The 24,612-nt window shown below is 38.0% G+C and overlaps 1 protein-coding gene across 3 annotated transcripts in view; it reads right to left on the reverse strand.

The window, feature by feature from the left end:
* The window catches only part of slc44a5a (solute carrier family 44 member 5a), a 141,020-nt gene extending 118,167 nt beyond the window's left edge, over nucleotides 1-22,853 (reverse strand). For all 3 annotated transcript variants that reach the window (XM_079818568.1, XM_079818566.1, XM_079818567.1), the window contains exon 1: nucleotides 22,379-22,853. In XM_079818568.1, coding sequence (XP_079674694.1) covers nucleotides 22,379-22,415 — 37 coding nt within the window. In that variant the 5' untranslated portion in view covers nucleotides 22,416-22,853. The remainder of the gene's footprint in view (nucleotides 1-22,378) is intronic.
* Nucleotides 22,854-24,612: the final 1,759 nt, after the last annotated feature.

A 24,612-nucleotide genomic window follows, 5' to 3' on the forward strand; every position in this document is an offset into this window, starting at 1 on the left:
AAAGGTCCCATGGCATGACATTTTCATTTTATGAGGTTTTTCAACATTAATATGAGTTCCCCTAGCCTGAATATTGTCCCCAAGTGGATAGAAATGTTGATCGGTGTAAACCCGAGTTCTGGCTGTCTTTCTCTGCCTTTGAGAAAATGACAGGCCAGACGAGCCAATCCTGAAGTCTCCTGGTTTGACGTCCAAGCAGGAACGGTTACCTCCCTTTCCTCCACCCAGAGAATCTGGCACGCCCATCGAGAGATCATTGCTTGTGAACGAGTAAACGCTGGCAGTTTCTCAGTGTTTGGATGTACAAATGAAAACAGAAGTCTTTTTTCAGTTCCTTCTGATCTGTGGTCAGTGATTTCTGATGTGTAGCTAATTATTTATTATTCGTGCACACTCAGCGGCGTCTCTCTCTCCAGACAGAACGGTGTTTTCGTGTTTTCTATCTTGTGAGTCAGTGTTTTTGTACGTCCTCGTCGCGTCTATCTGTTCTAAAATGTGCATACAGTCGTTTCTGCTCAACATCAGCAGAGTCACATCTTTAGAGATAAACCTCACGCACGCCGAAGCTTGGGCTGCACTGACCGGTCGGCCTTCAACATCCCCGACCCCCAGTACTGCATCTGGCCCACAGCGGAGGCGCCTTACGCGGAGCGAGATTAAGCAGAAGGGGGGTAAGCGTGAGCATATCCGGGCTAGCCAGCCTAGCCCCACAATAAACTGGATTACATTCGATTACTGCTGTTGTGTCTTTGTTTGCGCTGTGTACTCAATGCGCGTCACTGACGCCTTTCACATGATAGGTACATATCTAAAAATAATGCCATTATCAACACTTACTTGTAACTCGTTCATCTCGACAGCTGTAATGGTACTTTGCATGTGTTACAAAGTTGGTAATAATGATGAAGATGGACTCGGTGTGACTGGGACTCGTGTTTATTCAGAACTCTCAGATACAAACACAATAAACTCGCGCTGACTGACAGCGCTCTCATAACTCACTAGTTACTATAAATAACTTTGTTAGCAATCGCTGAGCTCAGTCTCTGGTACATTAGTGATGTCTGGTTCGCGAACGATCTTTCTTTTGAACCGGTTCTTTTTAGTGAACCGAATCAATTCACCAAATCGGACTGAATCGTTCTAAACGGTTCCCGTCTCCAGTCAGCGCTGATCCATAATTTACTAAAGTTACTAACTTTCTGACATGAGTGACAGCCCCTCCGACTAAATAAACTAATAACCTGAAGTATATGCTGTAACTATAACAGTTCACTGAACTGAGACTGACAGAACTGATGTGAAGTGAACTCCGGTCCATCCGTCTCTCTGGCAGCAGCTCGTACCTGCTCGTGCCTCGTAGACCTCGTTAAACCACGCCCCCTCCGCTGTCAGCCAATCACAACAGTGGGCGTTTTTACTGAAGTCTCACAGCAGACACGCCTCTTGAAACAGGGCATTCAGCCACAGGGCAAACATCAGTATTGAAAAAATGCCTTTTATTTCTAAATTATGACATTTTATGATGTAAAAATCATACTAACAATATAAGTACACCTCAGGAAACATTATAAAATAATAGAAAAATGCCATGCCATGGGACCTTTAAACATGTTGTGGGACATTCATTTTTTAAATGTTACTGCTTTTTTCAGAATGTTCAAAGAACACTTAAAAGTAACAACCATATTGTTAATGATCAAATTGAATTTTTGAATGTTCACATAACCAAGAACATTTAAATGAAACAATTAAAACATTTAAAAAAAAAACTCAAACCTTATATCACAAAATACAATGCCAAACATCAGATAGAGTGGCATAAATCACAAATGGGAATGTTCTCCGTTGAGTCACAAATCACGCTTATCTGTTTGGAAGTCTGATAGGTGAGTCTGGGTATGGCAGATGCCAGGAGAACGTTATCTGGCTGATTCCATTGTGCCAACTGTAAAGTTTAGTGGAGGAGCAATGGTTGTATGGGGCTGTTTTTATTGCCCCTTATTTCCAGTTAAGAAAAAATCTTAATGTTTCAGCATACCAAGACATTTTGGACAATGCCTAGCTTCCAACTTTGTGGGAACAGTTTGGGGAAATACCTTTTCTATTACAGGATGACTGTGCCCCAGTGCACAAAGCAAGGTCCATAAAGACAAAGTTGGATGAGTTTGTAATATCTTGACTGGCCTGCACAGAGTCCTGACCTCAACCCATCGAACACCTTTGGGATGAATTGGAACAGAGATTGTGAGCCAGGCCTTCTCGTCCCACATTATCCTCTGACCTCACAAATGCTCTACTGCAGGGATGGGCAATGTTGGTCCTGGAGAGCCACTGTCCTGCAGAGTTTAGCTCAAACCCTAATAAAACACACCTAAACAAGCTAATCAATGTCTTGACGATTACTAATTCCACAGGCAGGTGAGTTTTATTTTTTATTTTTATCAGGGGTGGAGCTAAACTCAGGACAGTGGCACTCCAGGGCTGATATCCCTAATCTACTGGATGAATAGGAAAATCCCACAGAAACCCTCTAAAAACTTGTGGAAAGCTTTAGAAGAGTGAAAGCTGTTATAGTAGCAAAGAGTGGACCAACTCCTTACTAATGTCTATGTATTTAGAATGTAATATCAAATTTACTTGTAGCATTTAAAACAACTGGTTTTAGTTTTTAGTGTGTTATTTTTTATTTATTTAGACAAAATAGTTTAGAATTTTAATATTGTCTATTTATCTGTTATCGACCAGTGCAAAGCTCATCAAATACTGTTCACAATAAATGTCCCACGTCAATCACAATATTTTCAGGATAAGAAAGTACATATAAGAAAATAAGTAAATAAAAAAGTATTTGCATTAAATATAAGATTATAAATTATAATATTTAATAATATAAATCAAATAAAACATTTGATTATTTAAAAAAACTTTAAAGATAAAATAAAAAATAAAACTGTATTTGTAAAATATAATTACAGACAGACCAATTATATAACAATTCAATTATTTAAAAAGTATACATAATAAAAATAATAACCAATAGTTGTCACATTTGAAAAACATTAATAGTACATTTTTAGCCGCTTAACTCACCTAAAAATCAACTGTCAGCAAGTACAATCCCAGTGAAGCAATGGATTATTAACACCTTATTCAAATTCTGTGTAATTAGTCCTTTCAATTTTTAAAGTCAGATTAATGTGTACTGAGTGAAATCAAAATACTGCTCATCAAAAATAAATTCACTTACACTCAACGGCAACACACAGACTGACACTGAAAAACGAAATGCTGCCCACACACACACACAGCATCACATTCCAGCAGACTCTGCCTCACTCAGACCCCATTTGTTTTTTATAAGCATGGCTTCCTTGTGTGAGTGACTCTAAAATAGGAGACCTTACATATTAGATTTATTCATGATCTCTGGAGTTTATCTCCCATGCCAGGCCCCATAACTGAGTCAGGTGCTGACGCCTTCAAATTTAACTACAGCCAGTGAGCCATTGCCCTGGTTACCGGCACTGCTAAGGCTCCTATACGGAATTATGTGTGAAGTTTACGTTAAACCAGCTGCTGCTCCTAAAGAGCTATGAAGATGAAGAAAGGAGGAGGATGGTAGCAAACATTAATGATGATTCTTAATTATACAAGCAATGCTTTTTCTTGCCACAATGATAATGTAACCTTTACTTCAGGTCAAATGGTAATACTGAGCAGGACTTATTCAAATCACACCACCTGATTTTAAAGACCTAAACAGTGTAAACAGTACTGTTGTTACTTTATCACGAAATCAACAATGTTTGTAATAAATATGATCAAACTAAAGACTCTTTGAAGATATGAAGGATGAAATACTACTCTTTAGGTGCTCAAGATTAACATGAGATTTGCTGAAACTGTGTGTGTTACCCTCCACACCCCCAGGCAGTAATGGTAAGTTTGATTCAACAGTGATTTGAACCTTTTGAGTCACCAAAAAGATTGGTACTGATTCGTTCCATGGCTCTTTCTTCATGTTACATCATTCCCAGTTCATTCAGTTTGTTTGCGAACTAGCTTTCATTTAGATGTGGATACATCATGAAAAGAGTGTATTCATTAAACCCAGCAGCCAGTGAAATGCCAGTCAATCATGCACTCGAAATTCTATTTATTCATGCTATTGTCAATTTTGACAGCAGAAGCCAAGCAGTCAAGCGATCAAGAATGATTTGTTCACAAACAAATTAACGTTAGTACACCGGCGAATCGTGTGCAAGAGGACCAGCAATTGTTAAACTGTAAAAAAAATTACCGAAAAAATACTGCAGAAAATTTTGAAAAAGTCAGGAATTACTGTACAATTTACAGTTAAAAACAGTAACAGTTGTTTATGGACACTTCAATTACGATGAACTCTACTATGGTGAATATTAGTTTGGTAGTATCAGTAAATTATAAGCTAAAAAAGCCTATTAACATATTAACATTATATCACTTAATTAAATATGGTTAGCCTATGGTTAGCCTAAACTGTAAAATATACAGGCACCAATCCCGGAAACATTGTCATCATATTTTTCATGTGAATTTTCTTTAACAGGATATTTCATACAGTATGCAACTACTGGAATGATTGTACATTTCACTCAGAAATATGTCATATTATGCGAGCAAATTAGTTGTAAATGTTTAGCCTACACATTTAAAGTTTGTTGTTTGTGCTAAGTTATACATTTTGCATGCAAAAGCTACACTACACCAATGGTTGGATTCTATTTTAATCAAAGTACTTTTTAAAACTTGATACCCCCCTCCCCCTTTTGTGAAGAGGGTGTGATATGTGTGACCGCTCTTGCTAAATCAATGAAGTGCTAGCAAACACAAAAGGCCACCCTCGAGGGCCTGATAATATGGTAGCAGTTCAAGGGCAGAAGCTTATTCATTCACCCACTCTCTCAAACAGAGCTCTTGTCTGCCCTCTCTAAAAGAGGAATGATATGCATTAACAATGAAAGATGTCTGAAATATTCATCCCGCAGAAGATGCAAATACAGATTCTTTATGCTCAGATGACATGATTCATTGTCAAGTCAAGGACTGGAGGGATGGTAAACGCACAGTACATGCACCCTATGAACCTCGAGCGAATGTTTCTACTTGCTGTATAAACATGAAAAAGTCTTTGCACATTGGGCTTTTTATTTATCCTGTTTTTGCCTTATTATACAACCCCAAATCAGAAAAAGTTGGGACAGTATGGAAAACGCAAAAAAAAAAAAGAAGTGATTTCTAAATTTACTTTGACTTGTATTTCATTGCAGACAATATGAACACAAAATATTTCATGTTTTGTCTGGTCAACTTCATGTCATTTGTAAATATGCATCCTTTCCTGTCATTTAGACCTGCAACACATTTCAAAAAAAGTTGGGACAGGAGCAATTTAGGGCTAGTAATGAGGTAAAATGGTTAAATAATGATGTGATTTGAAACAGGTGATTGTAATTATGATTTGGTACAAAAGCAGCATCCAAGAAAGGTCTAATCCTTTAGGAGCAAAGATGGGCCGGGGATCGCCAGTTTGCCAACAAATACGTGAGAAAATTATTGAAATGTTTAAAAACAATGTTCCTCAAAGAAAGATAAGAAGAGATTTGGATATTTCACATTCAACAGTGCATAACATAATTAAAAGATTCAAGGAATCTGGAGGAATTTCAGTGCGTAATGGACAAGGGTGCAAGCCTAAGCTGAACAACCGTGATCTCCGATCCCTCAGGCAGCACTGCATCAAGAATCGTCATTCATCTATAAGCCATTATATATTTATAATCACCACATGGGCTCAGGACTACTTTGGCAAACCTTTGTCAAGTACCACAATACGTAGTTACATCTACAAATGCCAGTTAAAACTGTACTGTGCCAAAAGGAAGCCCTATGTTAACAGTGTCCAGAAGCGCCGTCGACTTCTCTGGGCTCGGAGGCATCTGGGATGGACCATCACACAGTGGAAACGTGTACTGTGGTCAGGTGAATCAGTATTTCAGGTATCTTTTTGGGAGGAATGGACGCTGTGTGCTCCGGACCAAAGAAGAAAAGGATCATCCAGACTGTTTTCAGCAACAAGTCCAAAAGCCAGGGTCTGTCATGGTATGGGGTTGTGTCAGTGCCCTTGGCAAAGGTAACTTGCACTTCTGTGAAGGCACCATTAATGCTGAAAAGTACATCGAGATTTCGGTGCATAATATGCTGCCTTCAAGAAAACATCTTTTCCAGGGACGTCCATGCATATTCAACAAGACAATGCAAAACCACATTCTGCACACATTACAAAGTCCTGGCTGCGGAGGAAGAGGGTACGGGTACTTGACTGGCCTGCCTGCAGTCCCGACCTGTCTCCAATAGAGAATGTGTGGCACATTTTGAAGCGCAAAATGCGACAACGAAGACCCCGTACTGTTGCCCACCTGAAGACTTGTTTGCAGGAAGAATGGGACAAAATTACACCTGAAACACTTCATCACTTGGTGTCTTCAGTCCCTAAACATCTTTTAAGTGTTGTGAAAAGGAATGGCAACATTACAAAGTGGTAAATGCTTTACTGTCCCAACTTTTTTTTAAATGTGTTGCAGGTCTGAATGACAGGAAAGGATGCATATTTACAAATGACATGAAGTTGACCAGACAAAACATGAAATATTTTGTGTTCATATTGTCTGCAATGAAATACAGGTCAAAGTAAATTTAGAAATCACTTCTTTTTTATTTTATTTGCGTTTTCCATACTGTCCCAACTTTTTCTGATTTGGGGTTGTACATTTATTTGTACGGTTTTTAGAGTAACTATTTAAGAAAGCATAAAGAAACTCTTGCAAAATATATAAAGGAATGCAATATTTGGAGATTCAGTTGCATGCAACGATCAGCACAATATGCTTTACAAAGAGAAAAAGGTAGGGATGCACTGATAGCAATTCTAGCTGTTACCAATAAGGTGATAATAACTTTCATGTTATGGTCGATAATCTATATCTCACAGATATTTTATGTTATTTTGCATAAATAAATGACAATTTAAGCACTAAAAACAAAATGCTGCAAGTCAATTTACAAATCACAAAATGTACAGTATGAACATGAAAATGTATTTAATGCTTAAGATTATTGTCTTATTAAATTATTTATTTAAATATTAACTTTGAATGTTAGATGACAACAAAGGTAATCTAAATGCAAAAAAATAAGATAAATTAGCTGTACAAATAAATATCCAACATCAACCGATACCAATAAATTATTGTTATCGGCTTTTCCTTTCTGCAAGCCTACTCTGCTCTGATTGGTCAGATGAGTCAGTTTGTTGTGATTGGTGGTCTACTCTGCTCTGATTGGTCAGTTGGCTCAGTCTGTTGTGATTGGTCTACTCTGCTCTGATTGGTCAGATGGCACAGTCTGTTGTGATTGGTCTACTCTGCTCTGATTGCTCAGTCATGATTGGTCTACACTGTGCTCTGATTGGTCTGACGGCCCAGTCTGTTGTGAATGGTCTACCACTTACAGCAAGGACATGTCTTGAACATCAGGGGGAACCAATTTTTATAAAGCATAAAGAAACAGAACAGTGAACTAAATTCTAGGTCTAATTCTAGTTGGGAAATAATAATTTTGGGACTATTTACAAGTAATATTTGATAATATTGTGTCAAATATCTTGATAATCTTGAGATTCTTCACGTTATTGAATAAATAGAGATATGTTGTTGACACTCAAATTCCATGGTTGTCTGGTGGAAGACATTTGTAAACTGTGTTGAAGGTTACAGGTTCTAATCCGCCCTCATATAGTTTTTTTTTTTTCATCATTAAAATCAAAGATGTTCATCAGTGATTGTATATTAAGAGCAGGGACACGTTTGTGTGCATTTTGTTTGTGATTTCACTGGAAAGAATAGAATCTCCACAACAGCATTAATCGATAGATTGCCGCTCTCGTCTGAAGACTGTGCATGAGTGAAAAGAGAACGTAAACCCGCCTACTTTGATTTAATTGGCCATCTCAATCATTTTGACATTGACGAGCGCTTTTAGACCGTTGAGGCAGACGAGACAAAAAATTTAACTTTTAAACCTTTTTGTCATCCTAAAATACAGAGTGCTGCGCAATGGAGTGCAGGAGAGCAGTGCAAGAATATAAATATTAGGGGGTACAATTTGGCCATTTCTAATTATTAGGGGGGACTTGTCCCCATCAATGTCTATGGTGGTTACGGCCCTGACTTACAGTGCATGTTGGAAACAAATATCTGAACAACAACTACAACTACAGTGTTTGAGAGCGGGTCAAAGTAGAGGCTGTTTGCAGGCCAATAAAGACCATAGGCTGATATTATGCAAATTTGTTACTTTGTTACAAAGGTATGTAACAGTGAGACTAGAATTACTGACGACTCGTTTTGGCAATTCGGAATCGATTCTTTAATTTTGGACTTCAATAACTTTATTTGTCAAGCACTCTGATCTTTAAAACGTTGCAGACCTTTTATATTCACAAACAGCTACATAACACTATATGAAAGATAATATTTTAAAAAGCATAATAAGGGCACTTTAAAAAAATCTCTAATATCGGTCAAATACTGATATGGTACTGAAATAACATGAACCTCTAAAAAAGGTTTTTTTTTTTTTTTCAGGACAATTTCCATGAGAATCTTCCAAAGGAACAGTATTAATTTTGTTACAGTTAATTTAGGATTTTTCACAATTTCATATTACAGAAGCAAATCTTAACTTGATTTAGGATTCTCATCCTGTCTTACAAAATCTTATCTTAGCTGTAGTTAGGAAATCTTAAACTTCTCCATCGTGTTTGGTAATCAACTGTCAGGTCTGTTACCCAGCAACCAACAACACGCAAACTGCTTCTGAGGTAAACCTAAAATCAAAATGGAGAAACAACGGAGTGCTTTTAATTTGATAAGCTCCGTTGAAAAGTTAAAGCCTGTTTTATAAATCGCCTTTTGCAACAAAAGAATGACCGGTAATGCTCCGTGACGGCTCGTTGTCCTCTGTAATGTTGGTCGCAATTCGTCTACTAACTGCAAAATCATGTGTTGTGAGAGTCTGTTATTATTTACGAGTATTTTATCATCAAAGCGCAGCAAATCCTCTGGGTCCTCCAAAAGTATTTCCACCGTCAAACGTCGCTGCATAACATCTTGTATAATTAATAAATGTAACGCTCTCTCGAAAAAGGATTTTTGTACTGTGATTTTTACCGTTGGATTTCAAAAAGTTTTGAAGTTAGGACACCAGTGGTGTTGTCCTAAAGTTAAGACAGCTTTTAGGATTTTTTGTCGAGTTAGGATGCTTCTGTAATACCCATTTCCTATCCATAGTTAAGATAAGATTATGCACTTAAGAAATGTCATTCTGTAGCCTAATAGCTTTTGTCCTAAATGTGGTCAGATAAGATAGGATTCTAAAGGTCCTTTCACACTGGACGCGATTTTGACGCGCAAATATTTAGCGCGATGGTTTTATTTTTTTATCAGCTGTTTGTGCAATGAGTGCTTCCACACCGAACGCGAATGTGCTGCAGCGAAAAAACGACGTTTATTTTTTTCGTTTCAATGTCGATTTTTTTTAACATTCGCAGCAACAGAAAATCGCATACAAAAAAACACATGCACAAAGTACCAGTCACATACAAAAAAACAAAGGTCACGAAATGTCCAGTTGATGTCATTAGCTATTTAATCAACATTTACCTTTGCCAGGTATCGCATTTATCATGAGATTACAGCTGTACAGATGCTGTGTTTGCCCACTGTAGGCCCACTGTAGGACAACGATAACATAACCTTTTAACCTAACTTAATTGTGCCCGCGACTATGGAAAGTGAATGTGTTTCCATTAAGTACGACTGTGGCACTTAAATGTTTACATTGTGACTCAACTGGAAACATAGCTGGAAACACACCTGCTCCGGATCGATTGGTTCCTGAAGTGTGTGTTTGTCTCGTCAGATGCGGTGCTACTGTCTCTCTCTCGAGCTCCACAAATTGTCCCACGGACATTTGAAGTAACTTAAGTGCGGAACCGGCCATGATAAAGTTTTAGCTCCTATACAAGATTAGCATGATACTCCCCTTCAGACTCTCTGTTCTTTAAGACTGTGTGCACTCAAAACCTTCTTCTATGTCTTTTAAATAAAATGAAAGGTTTTGGAATGTTGGAGCTCTGAAACGTCACAGACGTCGCAAACTCGCGTTGCGGCTGATATGAATGGTTTTGACGCGAACTATTCGCACACGAAATATTTGTTTTTCCACTTTGCTTTTTCGTTACGCGTCCGGTGTGAAAGGGCCTTAAAGTTAAGATGTTTCTGTAATACACCCCCAGATTCCTAAAGTTGCGGTCACATTACCGAAATTTCTGTGAAATTTTGTAGGCGAAATATGTCCACTGTCCATTGTCAATAGTGTGATGCATGAAGCACAGTCACGCAGAAGTCACTTTCAAACCAAGCAGATTTCTGCTGGTCAACGCGGCAAATCTGTGTGACCAACAGTGGGGGAATTTTTCGCCCTCTCTTGAAACTCGATTGTGCAAATTCCTATTACAAAAACTGGATTTTGAATGCAAAGTTTTGCAGAGCAATGACTTTGTCTTTGACAACATGGGATTGCACTAAAAGGAATTCTCGAAGGAGAATGCATTTAACCTTTAGCATTTTTTTGCCATGACAATCCAAGGAATCACTATAAATAGGCTATACAGTAGCTTGTTGACTTTGTTTTTGGGATATACTCTATGCATCGACACACGTGTAAATCCGCGGTCTGATTTCCAGCAGCTGGGAAGAATGAGCCATCTTAGAAAAGCACTGTACCACAGTGGCGAGGAAGCTGACGGGCTGGATTATCTCCTTCTGACAGCCCAGGAATGCAACTGTCTGCCCGTGGCTACCGCAAGATAAGACCTGGCTGACAAAAAAGAAGAAACATTCATTTGCTTTCCTCTCTTTTATCGTCAGTAACAGAAGCCCGGCGATGGTTACTGATTGTAACAGCCAATGAACAATTATGTTTTCATACTTGCTTCAAGAGTTCAGTAGAATGACCTCAGCAATGACACATCAAAAGAACCAAAAGAGCTACTAAACACCACAACACTACCAAATATATTTTCAACCCTTGTTACTCATCAGGAGCAATTCTAGGATTTCACGCATATGATCTGATGTGTCTCACAAGAGTTTGAATCTTCCTTGACTGACAATAAAAAAGGTGATAAATCAATCAAGATGGCATCTGTAGATCAGTCGATTAGTAACAGTGACATATTTGTCTCATGTTATGTTGTGATGATGAGTACACTCTTAAAAATAAAGGTGCCAGGAAGAACCAAAAGTTTTTTTTTACAGCGAAGCCATAGAAGAACCATTTTTGTTTCCCTGAAGAACCGTTTTGTGAAAGGTTTTTTAAAGAACCCTTTTTTTTCTAACCATTTTATAGTCTAAAGAACCTTTCTGCACTACAAAGAACATTTTGTGCAGTGGAAAGGATCTTTGGATATTAAAGGTTCTTCAGGAAACCATACACCCCGCCAAAGAACCTTTATTTTTTTAGTGTAGGCCGTATAGTGTAACCTTTAGTGTAGGCCGTATAGTATACCTGCCTATCTATCTATGAGGTGCACTAATGTCCAAACGCTTGAGCTCAGTAGGGTTATTTTTTTAAAGAAATTAACACTTTTATTCAGCAAGGTTGCATTAAATTAATCAAAAGTGACAGCAATTTAATGTTAAAAAAATTCTATTTCAAATAAATGCTGTTCTTTTGAACTTTATATTCCAACAAAGAATCCTGAAAATATCAGTTTCCAAAAATTATTTTTCAACACTGATAATAATAAATGTTTCTTGAGCAGCAAATCATCTCTCTGTCACATGATCTGAAGACTGGAGTATTGATGCTGAAAATGCAGCGTTGACATCGCAGGAATAAATTACATTTTAAAATATATTCAAATAGAAAACAGTTATTTAGATTTTTTTAAATGCAGCCTTAGTGAGAATAAGAGACTTTCTTTCAAAAACATTAAACCCATTTTCCAACCCCAAACCTTTGAATGGTAGTGTATTTATCTTTGAAGTTATATTCTTCTAATTCATCCTCATGCATTGACTCACATTCATAAGCTCTTTCAAAAGTTACAAAAGAGACCAAAACATTGCATTTCATTTTATGAACAGAATCAGTCCTCAGATGAAAAAAAAAAAAAACCTTAGAGGCTTATGTTTCAAACATGGGTTTCTCTAACTCCTGACCATGAAGAGGTAATTGACTCCCATTTAAGATTTCTCAGCCTTGGCTATGGCTTTTCACAGAGGTGTGGACATCACATCGCTTAGCGATGGCACATCATAAAAATTTTATCCTCTGGTCCCAAATTTGCCTAGCTGAATTATTCATGGTCCTTACTGCAGTCCAACTAAAAATAGACACTTCTTGTTTTTCCTTAACGTAAAGGCTTTAAACACTATACTGTAGTGAAGCTAATGACGAGAGCATTTCCTGAGATTCCCAGCAGTCTCTTTGACAATTATCTTTCTGCGGATGCGTTACACACCATTTATCAGCGCACCTGTCACAATTCCCAGCAAACAGAATGAACAGAATTCGAGGCCCACATAGTCGCATAGCATCTGTTTATTTAATAGCATTAACGGATGGGTTTAATTTTCTAGCTTCCATCTGCAGTGCTGTTGTTTGAGATCAAATAAATATAATCCTGCAGAAAAGTAACAAGAACATCTCATGGTCTGCTCAAACAGCTTTATCTATGAGGCTTAGTTACTCACTGTTAGTTCATGTCATACCTGCTCACCTAATTAGCTCTGAATATGCAGCCTTTTAATAGTTGATTTGTTTCATAACCAGTATGTGACATTCTTAGGGGCTGCTTACACAGAATGCATTTTCCATTCCACTGCGCTACTTTTCCATTGTCTTTCAATGTAAACACATTAGACGGTGTATAACTGTTTTCTGTTCATTTACATTTTCATCTACATGACAACAGCATTTTGGGGGCCTGAAAGCGCAAACATTTTGGCACGTTTTTGAAAACGATACTGTTATCGTCTTTGTGTAAACTACAAAAACGCTTGTGAAAACGGGGACGTCATGCACATGCGTATTACATGTTCAGTGTATAGAGGGTATGCATCGATGTCACTTTCCTGCCGGAACCCGCCCCCTCAGCCGGACTGAGTGGCAGAAGAGCTGCTGCATGACAAAAAAACGCGACAACTACCGGTTTGACTCGATATGGTGTTCCTTATAACTTACCCAAAATTTCCGGTGATCCATGGATATTGACATGCAGCCAGGAATCGTGTATTCTGACATTCATATGTGCCTGATTTCGATACATTAATACATTTATATTTTTCACGGTCAGTCATCACAATTTCGAGAGTGAATCCCATATATGTGGATGGGCCTGTATTGAAGCGTGTATGTGGCCGCTTGTCAAGAATGGAAAACAAAAGTTTTATTCAAATTCTGAATATAATATAATATTAATTATATTGTTTACATTGCATAGACAGCGCGCAAAGAGCACTCCCTTTATAATCACTAAAAGATGTCACTCATTAGACTGGGTAAACCCAGCCTGATCTGCCGGCAATTTGATTTCGCCCTGCAGCTCAGGCTGGAAACCTGTATATTAATTTACACATTGGCAGGAACCAATCACAGACTGCCTTATCCACCTGGCACGCTATTGGCGGGTTTAACACAATGACAGATAGAGAAGCTCATTGATCACGCCTCTTGTGGTCTGATTGGTTGAAGGACTAACCGATTGCGTACAGAGTCATTTGAATAATGCTCGTTGATCACGTCTCTTGTGTAGTAGAAAATACAGAGCAGACTCCCCAGACCAATGTTCAATCTTAAAAGATTCACTCATTCAATGAACGTGATCTCACAAAGTTCTGTTATATTAATCAGTGAAACTGACTACACAACGAATCTCTTATTTACATAATGTCTACACTTTGTTACGATTTGCGCACTTGCAGAACTCTAGCCTGGATGCCAGCCGAATTTAGCCCCGCCCACAAAATGTTTTGCTCGGGCAATTCGGTCTGGACTCGCTCCATAGAGGAGGAATTATGCCCAAACAGAAACTGTTCGGACCAATGAAATTGTCAGGGCGGGCTTTAGACGATGATGGACAGATGATCAACAGTAACGTAATCATCCACGTCATCGAAGGCTCTTGGGTTGAATTTGCTCTTATCCTAAACGGAGAACTTGTTCGTATATGCATTCACCTTCACTATTTCTCTCAGAAACGATGATCGTGTTGGTAAGTACTCTGTGTATCCTTAAATTATTTTTTATTACTGCCAAAGATCGTTTACACTCATGTTTTTCTTGTAACGTTACTTAATCATGCGTGCGTGCAGACAGGGTTTCCAAGTGTTTTTGCAATGTCGCGCACAATTGCTACTCAAAACGTTTGGTTGGCAAAATATGTTATTTTGGCAAGGTTGCCTGCTAAAATTCGCATTCCTGGGTTTATATAATCACATAATTGGGGTCGCTTCAACCCGCGGACATGGAGAAAAACACAGACTTGGTAACAGTGCAGTTGAGTTCTGTTGACATTTGACAACTAACGTTACGCGTCGCTCCGTTGCTCTGATTGGTTGTGGGTCTATCCAATTGAGGTCTTTCCTGGCTCGGTTGAAACACGCCCCATAATCAAAGCTCAATGGAGCGGTACCAGACTCAAATTCTGACTAGAATTGAGTATGGCCACGCCAGGCTAGCAGAACTCAGCACTGGACAAAAACTGAAGTGGTGAGTGGATTCTAACTTCAACACCTGTGATTGGCCATTGCGTTCAAGAAATCAACAAACATGTCTGTGATTGGCAACATTACTTACCGAAGTGAACCACAGCGCAAATACAGATATGCACTGGATCCTGCATTGGAAACTCTTTTTCGCTAATAATATGCTATTATCACAAAGAAAACAGATCTTAGACCAGCAGTTATGGGCAGCTTTTCCCTTTAAAAGCAATCAGTAGCAGAAGCAGCAGGAGGCAGTCGTTTGATTGAGAAAATTACATACTATTACCAAGTCCGTCACCCTCGGTCTGGAGACCATGGCCAAGCCCCCCCAAATAGTTGATGGTAGCCATTGACTTCCAGAGTAAGAAAAAATATATACTATGGAAGTCAATGGCTCCCGTTATGTGTCTGGTTACCAGCAACATTCTTCAAAATATCTTCTTTTGTGTTCAGCAGAAGGAAGAAGTTCATACCAGTTTGGAACAACATGAGGTTGAGTAAATGATGACAGAATTTAGGGGTTCCCATCATAGGATCATTTTATTGATTTATTTTTAATTCATTAATTAAATGTAATTAAATTAACGAATTAAACAGCTCGCAAACATACTTTATCAATAGAAAATGTTGAAATAACTCATTAAATATTGTTTAAGACAATGTCTCCTTATATAGAACTTTTTTTGCCATAAAGGGTTCTTTAAACTTGAGTCAAGAAGCCTAGGGAATCCCATTGAACCTTTTTTAAGAGTTTGCTTTGATGTAACTTTCATTTGAGCACAGATTTTTATTTAAATGAGAAACCGAAAGCTTTTTGTGGTCAGTCTGCAATAAATAAATAAATAAATAAATAAAGCAAAACAGTCGGATAACAAAAAAATTGAGCATGCAAATGCAGCAGCAGGAAACCAAGTGACCTTTTCTAAGCGTTTTGCTCCCAACTTGCATATTTATTCCTTATAAATATTATATAAGGGTCAGCAAGTTCCTGTATGCCATATAAGAATTCACAAACAGCAATGGAAACTATATATTACAAAATATCCTAACAACTCACATCAGGGAGACTTTAACTTTAATTCTAAATGACATCCTTCCAAAAGTTTTGTGCATTCAAATAAATCTGTTTCGCATTTACACGGATCTATGTACGCAAGCATGCATATATTAGATGTCTAATCTGTCTGGTTTCTGGATCAAGCACCAGTTTAATTACATCTCCCTGTGACACATGAGTAATGGCGTCAAACTGAAGTGATTTAGTAGATAAACGACAATAACCGTAGAGAGCTTTACCATGGTTAATAGAAATATGAATGAGAATGTGTAGGTTATATTCCCAGCACTGAACGAACAATCAGTACAGCATTACAAATGATTCCACTGAGCAAAATAACCGCGGTCACAGATGTGCACCCACATAAACACGATTAAAACAAACAAAAACAGGCCCTGAATCTTTGAATTCTCATGTTGTGATAAGATGTGCATTTGAGGAGTTTATTTAGCTTGCCTACCAAAGCTATGCACACATTTGGAGCTCTGTGTTTTAGTGCCTAAATGTTAAGTCGTTTTTAAGTTATATATCTTAAAGGTATCTGAACGCTTTCACAAAAAGTGCAATATAACATATGTTTTTGGTCATATAAAACGTATATGTACTTTAAATGATCTACAAGTGCAATGCAAACACCATGGTACAATCATTCAGTAGCAAAGAACCATCTGAATTCAATCAATGTAGGACATTAACAGTTTTGGAAGAGTTGCGATGTCTCTGAATTCAAATTCTGGCATTTTTTTCCCCAACATAATCATCTCTCAGTATATTCATAATGTACTAGATTTGTGTAAAATTAGAAACAAACTTGCTACACTGTAAAAATGGAAAGATGTTCAAGGCACCATTTTGGTTCCTCAGCTTGCATGCTGTCAGAACCTTCTGAAGAACACTGATAAAAATGAATTATTGAGGCTATAAGTGTAACATAAAAAAAAAATCATAATTTTTTACAAATAAATCTTTTTTTTTTGTAACTTTACTTGGATAATTGAGTAGCTCACTTAATTTGGATTTGTAGCAAAAACATATTTTGTATAATTATATATCGCACTTCGTATCCTGAGTAAGGCTTTGTAGATGTGCATTTCCAAAATACTATGTAAGTTACATTTACTTAAAATATTTACTCCTGGATTTGGTTGAAATGAACCATTTTGACAATGAAATGGTTACTTGCGTTTGACGTGTTGCGATCCGCTTCTTGTATCTTGCTGTAATCTTGTCTTTATTTATTTCCTTGTTTAGAAAGTCGTGGATTTTTTACGTTTTGCTGAAGAAATGAAGGCACTCACTCAAAATGAGGATGTTTGTTGCTTGATCAATGTTATATTTAAATGAACATTTTGTCACAACTTAATTTTATTGTGTACAATCTACTTACTGGGGGTAAGGAGATTTCAAGTTCCCAGAATGCTTTGCGTGGGATTTAATTGGAAGAGAAAATGTTGAATTTAATTATCTTCATGTGTTTTTAGGCAAGATAAATGAAGTAGCAGGCTTGTTATTATTGTTTCATGTTCTATTAAGTTGGGATCTAGAAACGTTTTTGTCATGTTGGAGTTTTGGAGGTTACTGTCATGGTGACGAGTTGAGCCTGGCGTTAGGCTGATGACAGGTAGGCGCAGTGCATCATATGAATTGCTTTGCTCAATGAGCAACAGTTTATAGCAGTATTGTGGTTTGTCTCTTCTGCATAATGCTTATTACATGTAGTGAAATAATGCGTCTAATTGTATTGCCGCTTACTCAGTTGAATGACGGTTCTGCTACACAAAGTATTTAAGTTGTGTTTACAAGGAAAGTTAAGTTGGAAATACTTAAAGGGGTAGATCACCCAAAAAATTACAATTAGCCCATTGATTTACTCACCCTCAAGTAATTTTAGGTGTATATGAAATTTTTCTTTCAGATGAATACAATCGGAGTTATATTAAAAAATGTCCTGGCTCTTCCAAACTTTATAATGGATTAAGATCTGTTTTTAAGACCATAAAAGTGCATCTATCCATCATAAAAAATAATCCACGGCTCCAGGGGGTTAATAAAGGCCTTCTGAAGCAAAGCGATGGGTTTGTGTAAGAAAAATATCCATATTTAAAACTTTAAAAACTAAAATAAAAGTAATAATTTAAAAACTCAGGGTACTCATCGCATACCTAACAAACAGGTTCATAGTAGTACCTTAAAGTGCCCCTATTATGCTATTTTAAAGTTTCCTAATTTTGTTTTGACGGTCTCCAACAACAGGTTTACTTGCATCAAAGGTCAAAAAACAGTTTCATTTTCACATAATATACATTGCACATCACCACAATGTTCAATTATTCTCAAATGACTCGATGGATGAATCAGTCTCTCTAAATCCATCTTTTCCGCGAGCCTACTCTGCTTTGATTGGTCAGACCGCCCAGTCAGTTGTGATTGGTCTACCGCTCATTACCATAACTGAACTCCAGCTCTGTCCAGAGGCTTCCTAAAGCTCAGCAATTGTACACCCAGTAAAGACAGTAATGATGACGTTGATTTTACATAAATCCCGGGGTGGGTGCGAACTGATGATGAAACAATGGAAGAACACATTTTTCAACCCGAACCTTGAGCAGGACGTTTCTCAGTGATGCTATCACTGATCTATATATACAGTGAGGAATATAAGTATTTGAACACCCTGCTATTTTGCAAGTTCTCCCACTTAGAAATCATGGAGGGGTCTGAAATTGTCATCGTAGGTGCATGTCCACTGTGAGAGACACAATCTTAAAAAAAAAAAATCCAGAAATCACAATGTATGATTTTTTCACTATTTATTTGTATGATACAGCTGCAAATAAGTATTTGAACACCTGTCTATCAGCTAGAATTCTGACCCTCAAAGGCCTGTTAGTCTGCCTTTAAAATGTCCACCTCCACTCCATTTATTATCCTAAATTAGATGCACCTGTTTGAGGTTGTTAGCTGCATGAAGACACCTGTCCACCCCATACAATCAGTAAGAATCCAACTACTAACATGGCCAAGACCAAAGAGCTGTTCAAAGACACTAGAGACAAAATTGTACACCTCCACAAGGCTGGAAAGGGCTACGGGGAAATTGCCAAGCAGCTTGGTGAAAAAAGGTCCACTGTTGGAGCAATCATTAGAAAATGGAAGAAGCTAAACATGACTGTCAATCTCCCTCGGACTGGGGCTCCATGCAAGATCTCACCTCGTGGGCTCTCAATGATCCTAAGACAGGTGAGAAATCAGCCCAGAACTACACGGGAGGAGCTGGTCAATGACCTGCAAAGAGCTGGGACCACCGTTTCCAAGGTTACTGTTGGTAATACACTAAGACGTCATGGTTTGAAATCATGCATGGCACGGAAGGTTCCCCTGCTTAAACCAGCACATGTCCAGGCCCATCTTAAGTTTGCCAATGACCATTTGGATGATCCAGAGGAGTCATGGGAGAAAGTCATGTGTTCAGATGAGACCAAAATAGAACTTTTTGGTCATAATTCCACTAAACGTGTTTGGAGGAAGAAGAATGATGAGTACCATCCCAAGAACACCATCCCTACTGTGAAGCATGGGGGTGGTAGCATCATGCTTTGGGGGTGTTTTTCTGCACATGGGACAGGGCGACTGCACTGTATTAAGGAGAGGATGACCGGGGCCATGTATTGTGAGATTTTGGGGAACAACCTCCTTCCCTCAGTTAGAGCATTGAAAATGGGTCAAGGCTGGGTCTTCCAACAAGACAATGACCCGAAGCACACAGCAAGGATAACCAAGGAGTGGCTCTGTAAGAAGCATATCAAGGTTCTGGCGTGGCCTAGCCAGTCTCCAGACCTAAACCCAATAGAGAATCTTTGGAGGGAGCTCAAACTCTGTGTTTCTCAGCGACAGGCCAGAAACCTGACTGATCTAGAGAAGATCTGTGTGGAGGAGTGGGCCAAAATCCCTCCTGCAGTGTGTGCAAACCTGGTGAAAAACTACAGGAAACGTTTGACCTCTGTAATTGCAAACAAAGGCTACTGTACCAAATATTAACATTAATTTTCTCAGGTGTTCAAATACTTATTTGCAGCTGTATCATACAAATAAATAGTTAAAAAATAGTACATTGTGATTTCTGGATTTTTTTTTTTTGATTATGTCTCTCACAGTGGACATGCACCTAAGATGACAATTTCAGACCCCTCCATGATTTCTAAGTGGAAGAACTTGCAAAATAGCAGGGTGTTCAAATACTTATTTTCCTCACTGTATATATATAGTGTGTGTGTTGTGTGTGTGTGTGTGTGTGTGTGTGTGTGTGTGTGTGTGTGTGTGTGTGTGTGTGTGTGTGTGTGTGTGTGTGTGTGTGTGTGTGTGTGTGTGTGTGTGTGTGTGTGTGTGTGTGTGTGTGTGTGTGTGTCTTTTGTATTGCGGTGCACGTCGGAACTGTATCAATAACAGTGCATACGTTGGCCCAGCTGATGTAAACATTAACGTTTGCAAAACAAATCTTGCTCCATCTTTTATCTTTACTCAAAGTAGTAAGAATGACAGACAATCTGCATTAATATACACAGTTTTAGGTAATACTGCAGCCCACATTACATATTTAATGTAAGCAAGTGTTTGTTTTTTGCAATCAAATTGAATAATAATAATTATTATATTAAACTTTCAGCACATGCACAGATGGGAAAGATTTACAGTAGTATTTCAGTAAGACAGTAATAACGCGAGTTAGCCTTTTAGCCAGATACACAATATGAAACACAATAAACACATTGTGGAGCACAGCGTCTTCTCGCTATCCAGTATCCTCTGCGATGTTCAAGGTTTTCCTGGTCTCTGTGCGGCGCAATAAGTGGACGGGCAATATGGTAATGTTTTGTCTTGACGTCATAACGAAACGGCTTGCATTTATTATTAACTGTATATATGCTGCACTTTCAAACTTAAAACTTTGCAGGATATTTTTATTTACTTAGAACTGTTACACACTACATGAAAGATAATTTTCAAAAACCATATTAGGGGCTCTTTAAGGGTTCATATTACTACTCTAATGTACCAATATGCTTCTTTTAGATAAGGTACAAACTGTCCTTTTAAGGGTACTGTCTCAGTGGCACTGTTTTTGACAGTGAAAGAGCTTCAATATAAGTGATTTCCCCCTTTTGGGAACTGGATGAACCATCATAGAGCATGCACTATTAGATGAACGCATGGGTTCCAATTTGAAAGTTTTTCAGAGAACTGGCCTTTCTGAAAATGTGCCTAGAGGTTCTCTAAAGCAGGGTTTCCCAAATGGGGTTTCAGAAGTTGATTAAAAAAGCTAAAAATTGCATCCAATATAAACTTAAAATAAATTAAGCACATGACAGCATGATATTGTGCGTTTATCAAATCAAATCTGATATTTAATTAAATAATTGTGTTCTGTGTGTTTCAAAACGAGGTGCTTCTGAGAGATTCTATGCATGTGTTGAAAGTTTAATATAATAATTATTAGGCCTATTATTCAATTTGATTGCAAAAAACAAACACTTGCTTACATTAACTATTTGAATTATTTACTTGCACATCATGTGACATTTACCCAACATCAGAGAATCATGAACATGCAAGTGTGTCATTAAAATAAAGAAATATAATATATATATATATATATTTGGCTGACAAAAAAAGGGGGGAACCCCTGCAGAGGGTTCTGACAATGTCACAATCTGAGTTTTTTGGTATAAGAAATAGAATTCTGTTGGACTTTTAAGCCAGTGAGATGATTTTGATATCCATTGTGTATATTTCAGAAATCATGAATGGATTATTCGGAATCTGCATGTGCATTATCAGATGCTTGACCGTTTAAAATGTCTGTACACTTGCTTGACCAACAACAACGCAAGAGCACAAAGCTGTATCATATTGTTCTGTAAATTCCTAACCCATAAATCATCTTGTTTTTACACTTGCATTTATGAACTGTGCTTTTAATTCTGATGTCTCACGAGCAAGAGGTTTCAGGTGATAGGCTGTGCTCTCCACTGTTCTTCAATGATTTGCTGAAAGCCAGCACAGCACAAAATGCCCTTGGCAACACAAAGTTGCTGCCTCCTCTATTTTAGAAGGGTAAACAAACCATACTAATATAGGTACGTTCTAAAATGAATCAAACTTCTGATTATTCACACACTTAATTAAGCATATCTCAATTTGTGCAGTTGTGGCTAACATAAATAAACAATGCAGTAATTTCCCAAGGGCAATATTTCTTTACGTATGGATGCAAATATACATTTTAAACTTTGATTCCCATGTATGGCAGCTGGGAATGAACGCTCCTGCAGCACACCTTCCACTGAAGATTAATGTTACAAGTTGTCCATGCGGAGAAAAACTGACACCACACAAGGAAGAATACATAGGCTACAGTACGTCAAGTACGCTTTGAACAGCAACTTACCATAATACGCAGACGGGACTTGGGATTTTCTTGCCATCTCAGCGTGGACGTATGTTGCTGGGTTTGTAGGCGCAGGTTGGTTTGAAGAATACAGTGTCACTCGCCAAAATCCAAGTTTAATAGATTCCCTCACGCGACTACCACGTCAGTGATGTTTACAGCGGAGCGTCATCAAACGTGCGGAGCGCGCGCACCGCTCTACATACTGTAGTGAGTGACCCAGTCCAGCATCAATGGCAGGGGTTTACTTCAAAAAAGGTGTACACAATTAATTTATCCAGTCTGGGACCGCACAAGCTGTGTGCAGAGCGATATTTCCATGTCATAATTTGACTGAAAATTCATAAAAAAAAAAAAACATTTAGAGTACTAACTTTGTGATGCTGCATTCACGTACAACACAGCCCAATTCTGTTAATAAAGACTGCGGTTACTTACACCGTTTCCTGACACATTATATGCAGTGCTTGAATGCAAGCTTATATGGCCAGTGCAGTATTTTGTACGGGATAAATTAAGCTGTCCGTGAAGACAGTGTTTTGAATGTCTCATGCGCGTGACTTGAGCGCGGTCCAGTGGCAACAAGCTACATTGCATGAAAGGTTGGACAAGGAAACTGAGACACATGGCCAATATAGTGTGTTGCGACCTGGTGGCCAATCTTCACTGATTTTACATTCCATCAGTAAGAGCAGAGTGTGAAGGTTGAATTAGCTGAGCAATAGCACAGCTGTACATTAAGGTGACCAAACGTCCTGTTTTCAAGTCCTGTCCTGGCCCTAATATAACAATTTTCTATCCATACAGAGGGGGCATACTTTAAATGTATTGAAATTAATAAGAAATCTTTGAGTAAACTTTGAGTATAATTTGAGTATCTCATTACCGGGCCGAGTGTCCTGGTTTTCGGTAATCAAAATATGGTCACCGTACTGCACATAAAATATTGCAATCCACACAACATAATGGGAGGCATCTTGAGTTCAAAAGTGGACAAATTGTTGGTGTGACCAGAACAGCAAGTCTTTGTGGTGTATCGAGAGTTATGTTATCCAGGGTAATGTCAGAAAACCACCACGTAGGATCAACCACAGAGTAACTGTCGACACAAGAGGAAGCTTGCAAGTAGACAACATGCTAATCTTTGGCTGTGGTCAATGTGAAACATGTATTGTTCTCTGATGTGTCCACCTTCACTGTGTTACGGTGTGCAGAAGCCTCAAAGAGGCTTAGCACTCGGACTGTTGCTGTCCAGAGTGAAGCACAGGGGTGGATCAGTGATGTTTGGGCTGCAATATCATGGCATTCCCTACTGTGCTTGATGGGCGCGTCACTGCCAAAGACTACTGAACCATTCTGGAGGACCATGTGCACCTAATGGTTCAAACATTGAACCCTGAACGGGTACCGTGCATCATCATGATAATGTGACTTGTGACAGAATGGTTTGATGCACATGAAAGTGAAGTTGAACATCTCCCATGGCCGGCACCTGAGGTCCGTTCTTCGTACATTGCTAACTCAGTTAGTTGCTTGATTGTTGACGATTTGGCATGATCTTGGATTGTTTTGTTCTTCGAAACTCATCCTGGGGGGTATTCCAGAAAGCAGGTTATGTGACATCCCCGGGTATGTTTAAGAGTAAGCAAGCAGATAACCTCAACTTTCGGTTCCAAAAACAGACTTTCGGGGTGTAAGTAGCCATATAGCAACTCACTCTCTGAACATAAGAATACCTCATAAGTTTGCTTAAGAGGTATTCAGATGCATGTTATATAATTAATAAAGTTATATTAATATAACTAATTTTGTTATATAGTTACAGTTATATAATATACAATATTATATATTAACTCTGAAGCACTATTACAACAAGGTAATGCTTAAATGTTAATTCAATTCAAATATAGGCTATTTATTATTTATTTTATTGTCATCTCACACATGGATCTGCATTCAATTAATTAGCATCAAACAAACAATATAATCCTTTTTCACTGTGAATTACAGAGGCTGGTCATATAATTAAAATATCATCAAAAAGTTGATTTATTTCACTAATTCCATTCAAAAAGTGAAACTTGTATATTATATTCATTCATTACACACAGACTGATATGTCAAATGTTTATTTATTTTAATGTTGATGATTATAACTGACAACTAAGGGAAATCCCAAATTCAGTATCACAGAAAATTAGAATATTACTTAAGACCAATACAAAGAAAGGATT

This window comes from Gobio gobio, assembly GCF_949357685.1.
Source record: "Gobio gobio genome assembly, chromosome: 6".
NCBI classification, from domain to species: domain Eukaryota; kingdom Metazoa; phylum Chordata; class Actinopteri; order Cypriniformes; family Gobionidae; genus Gobio; species Gobio gobio.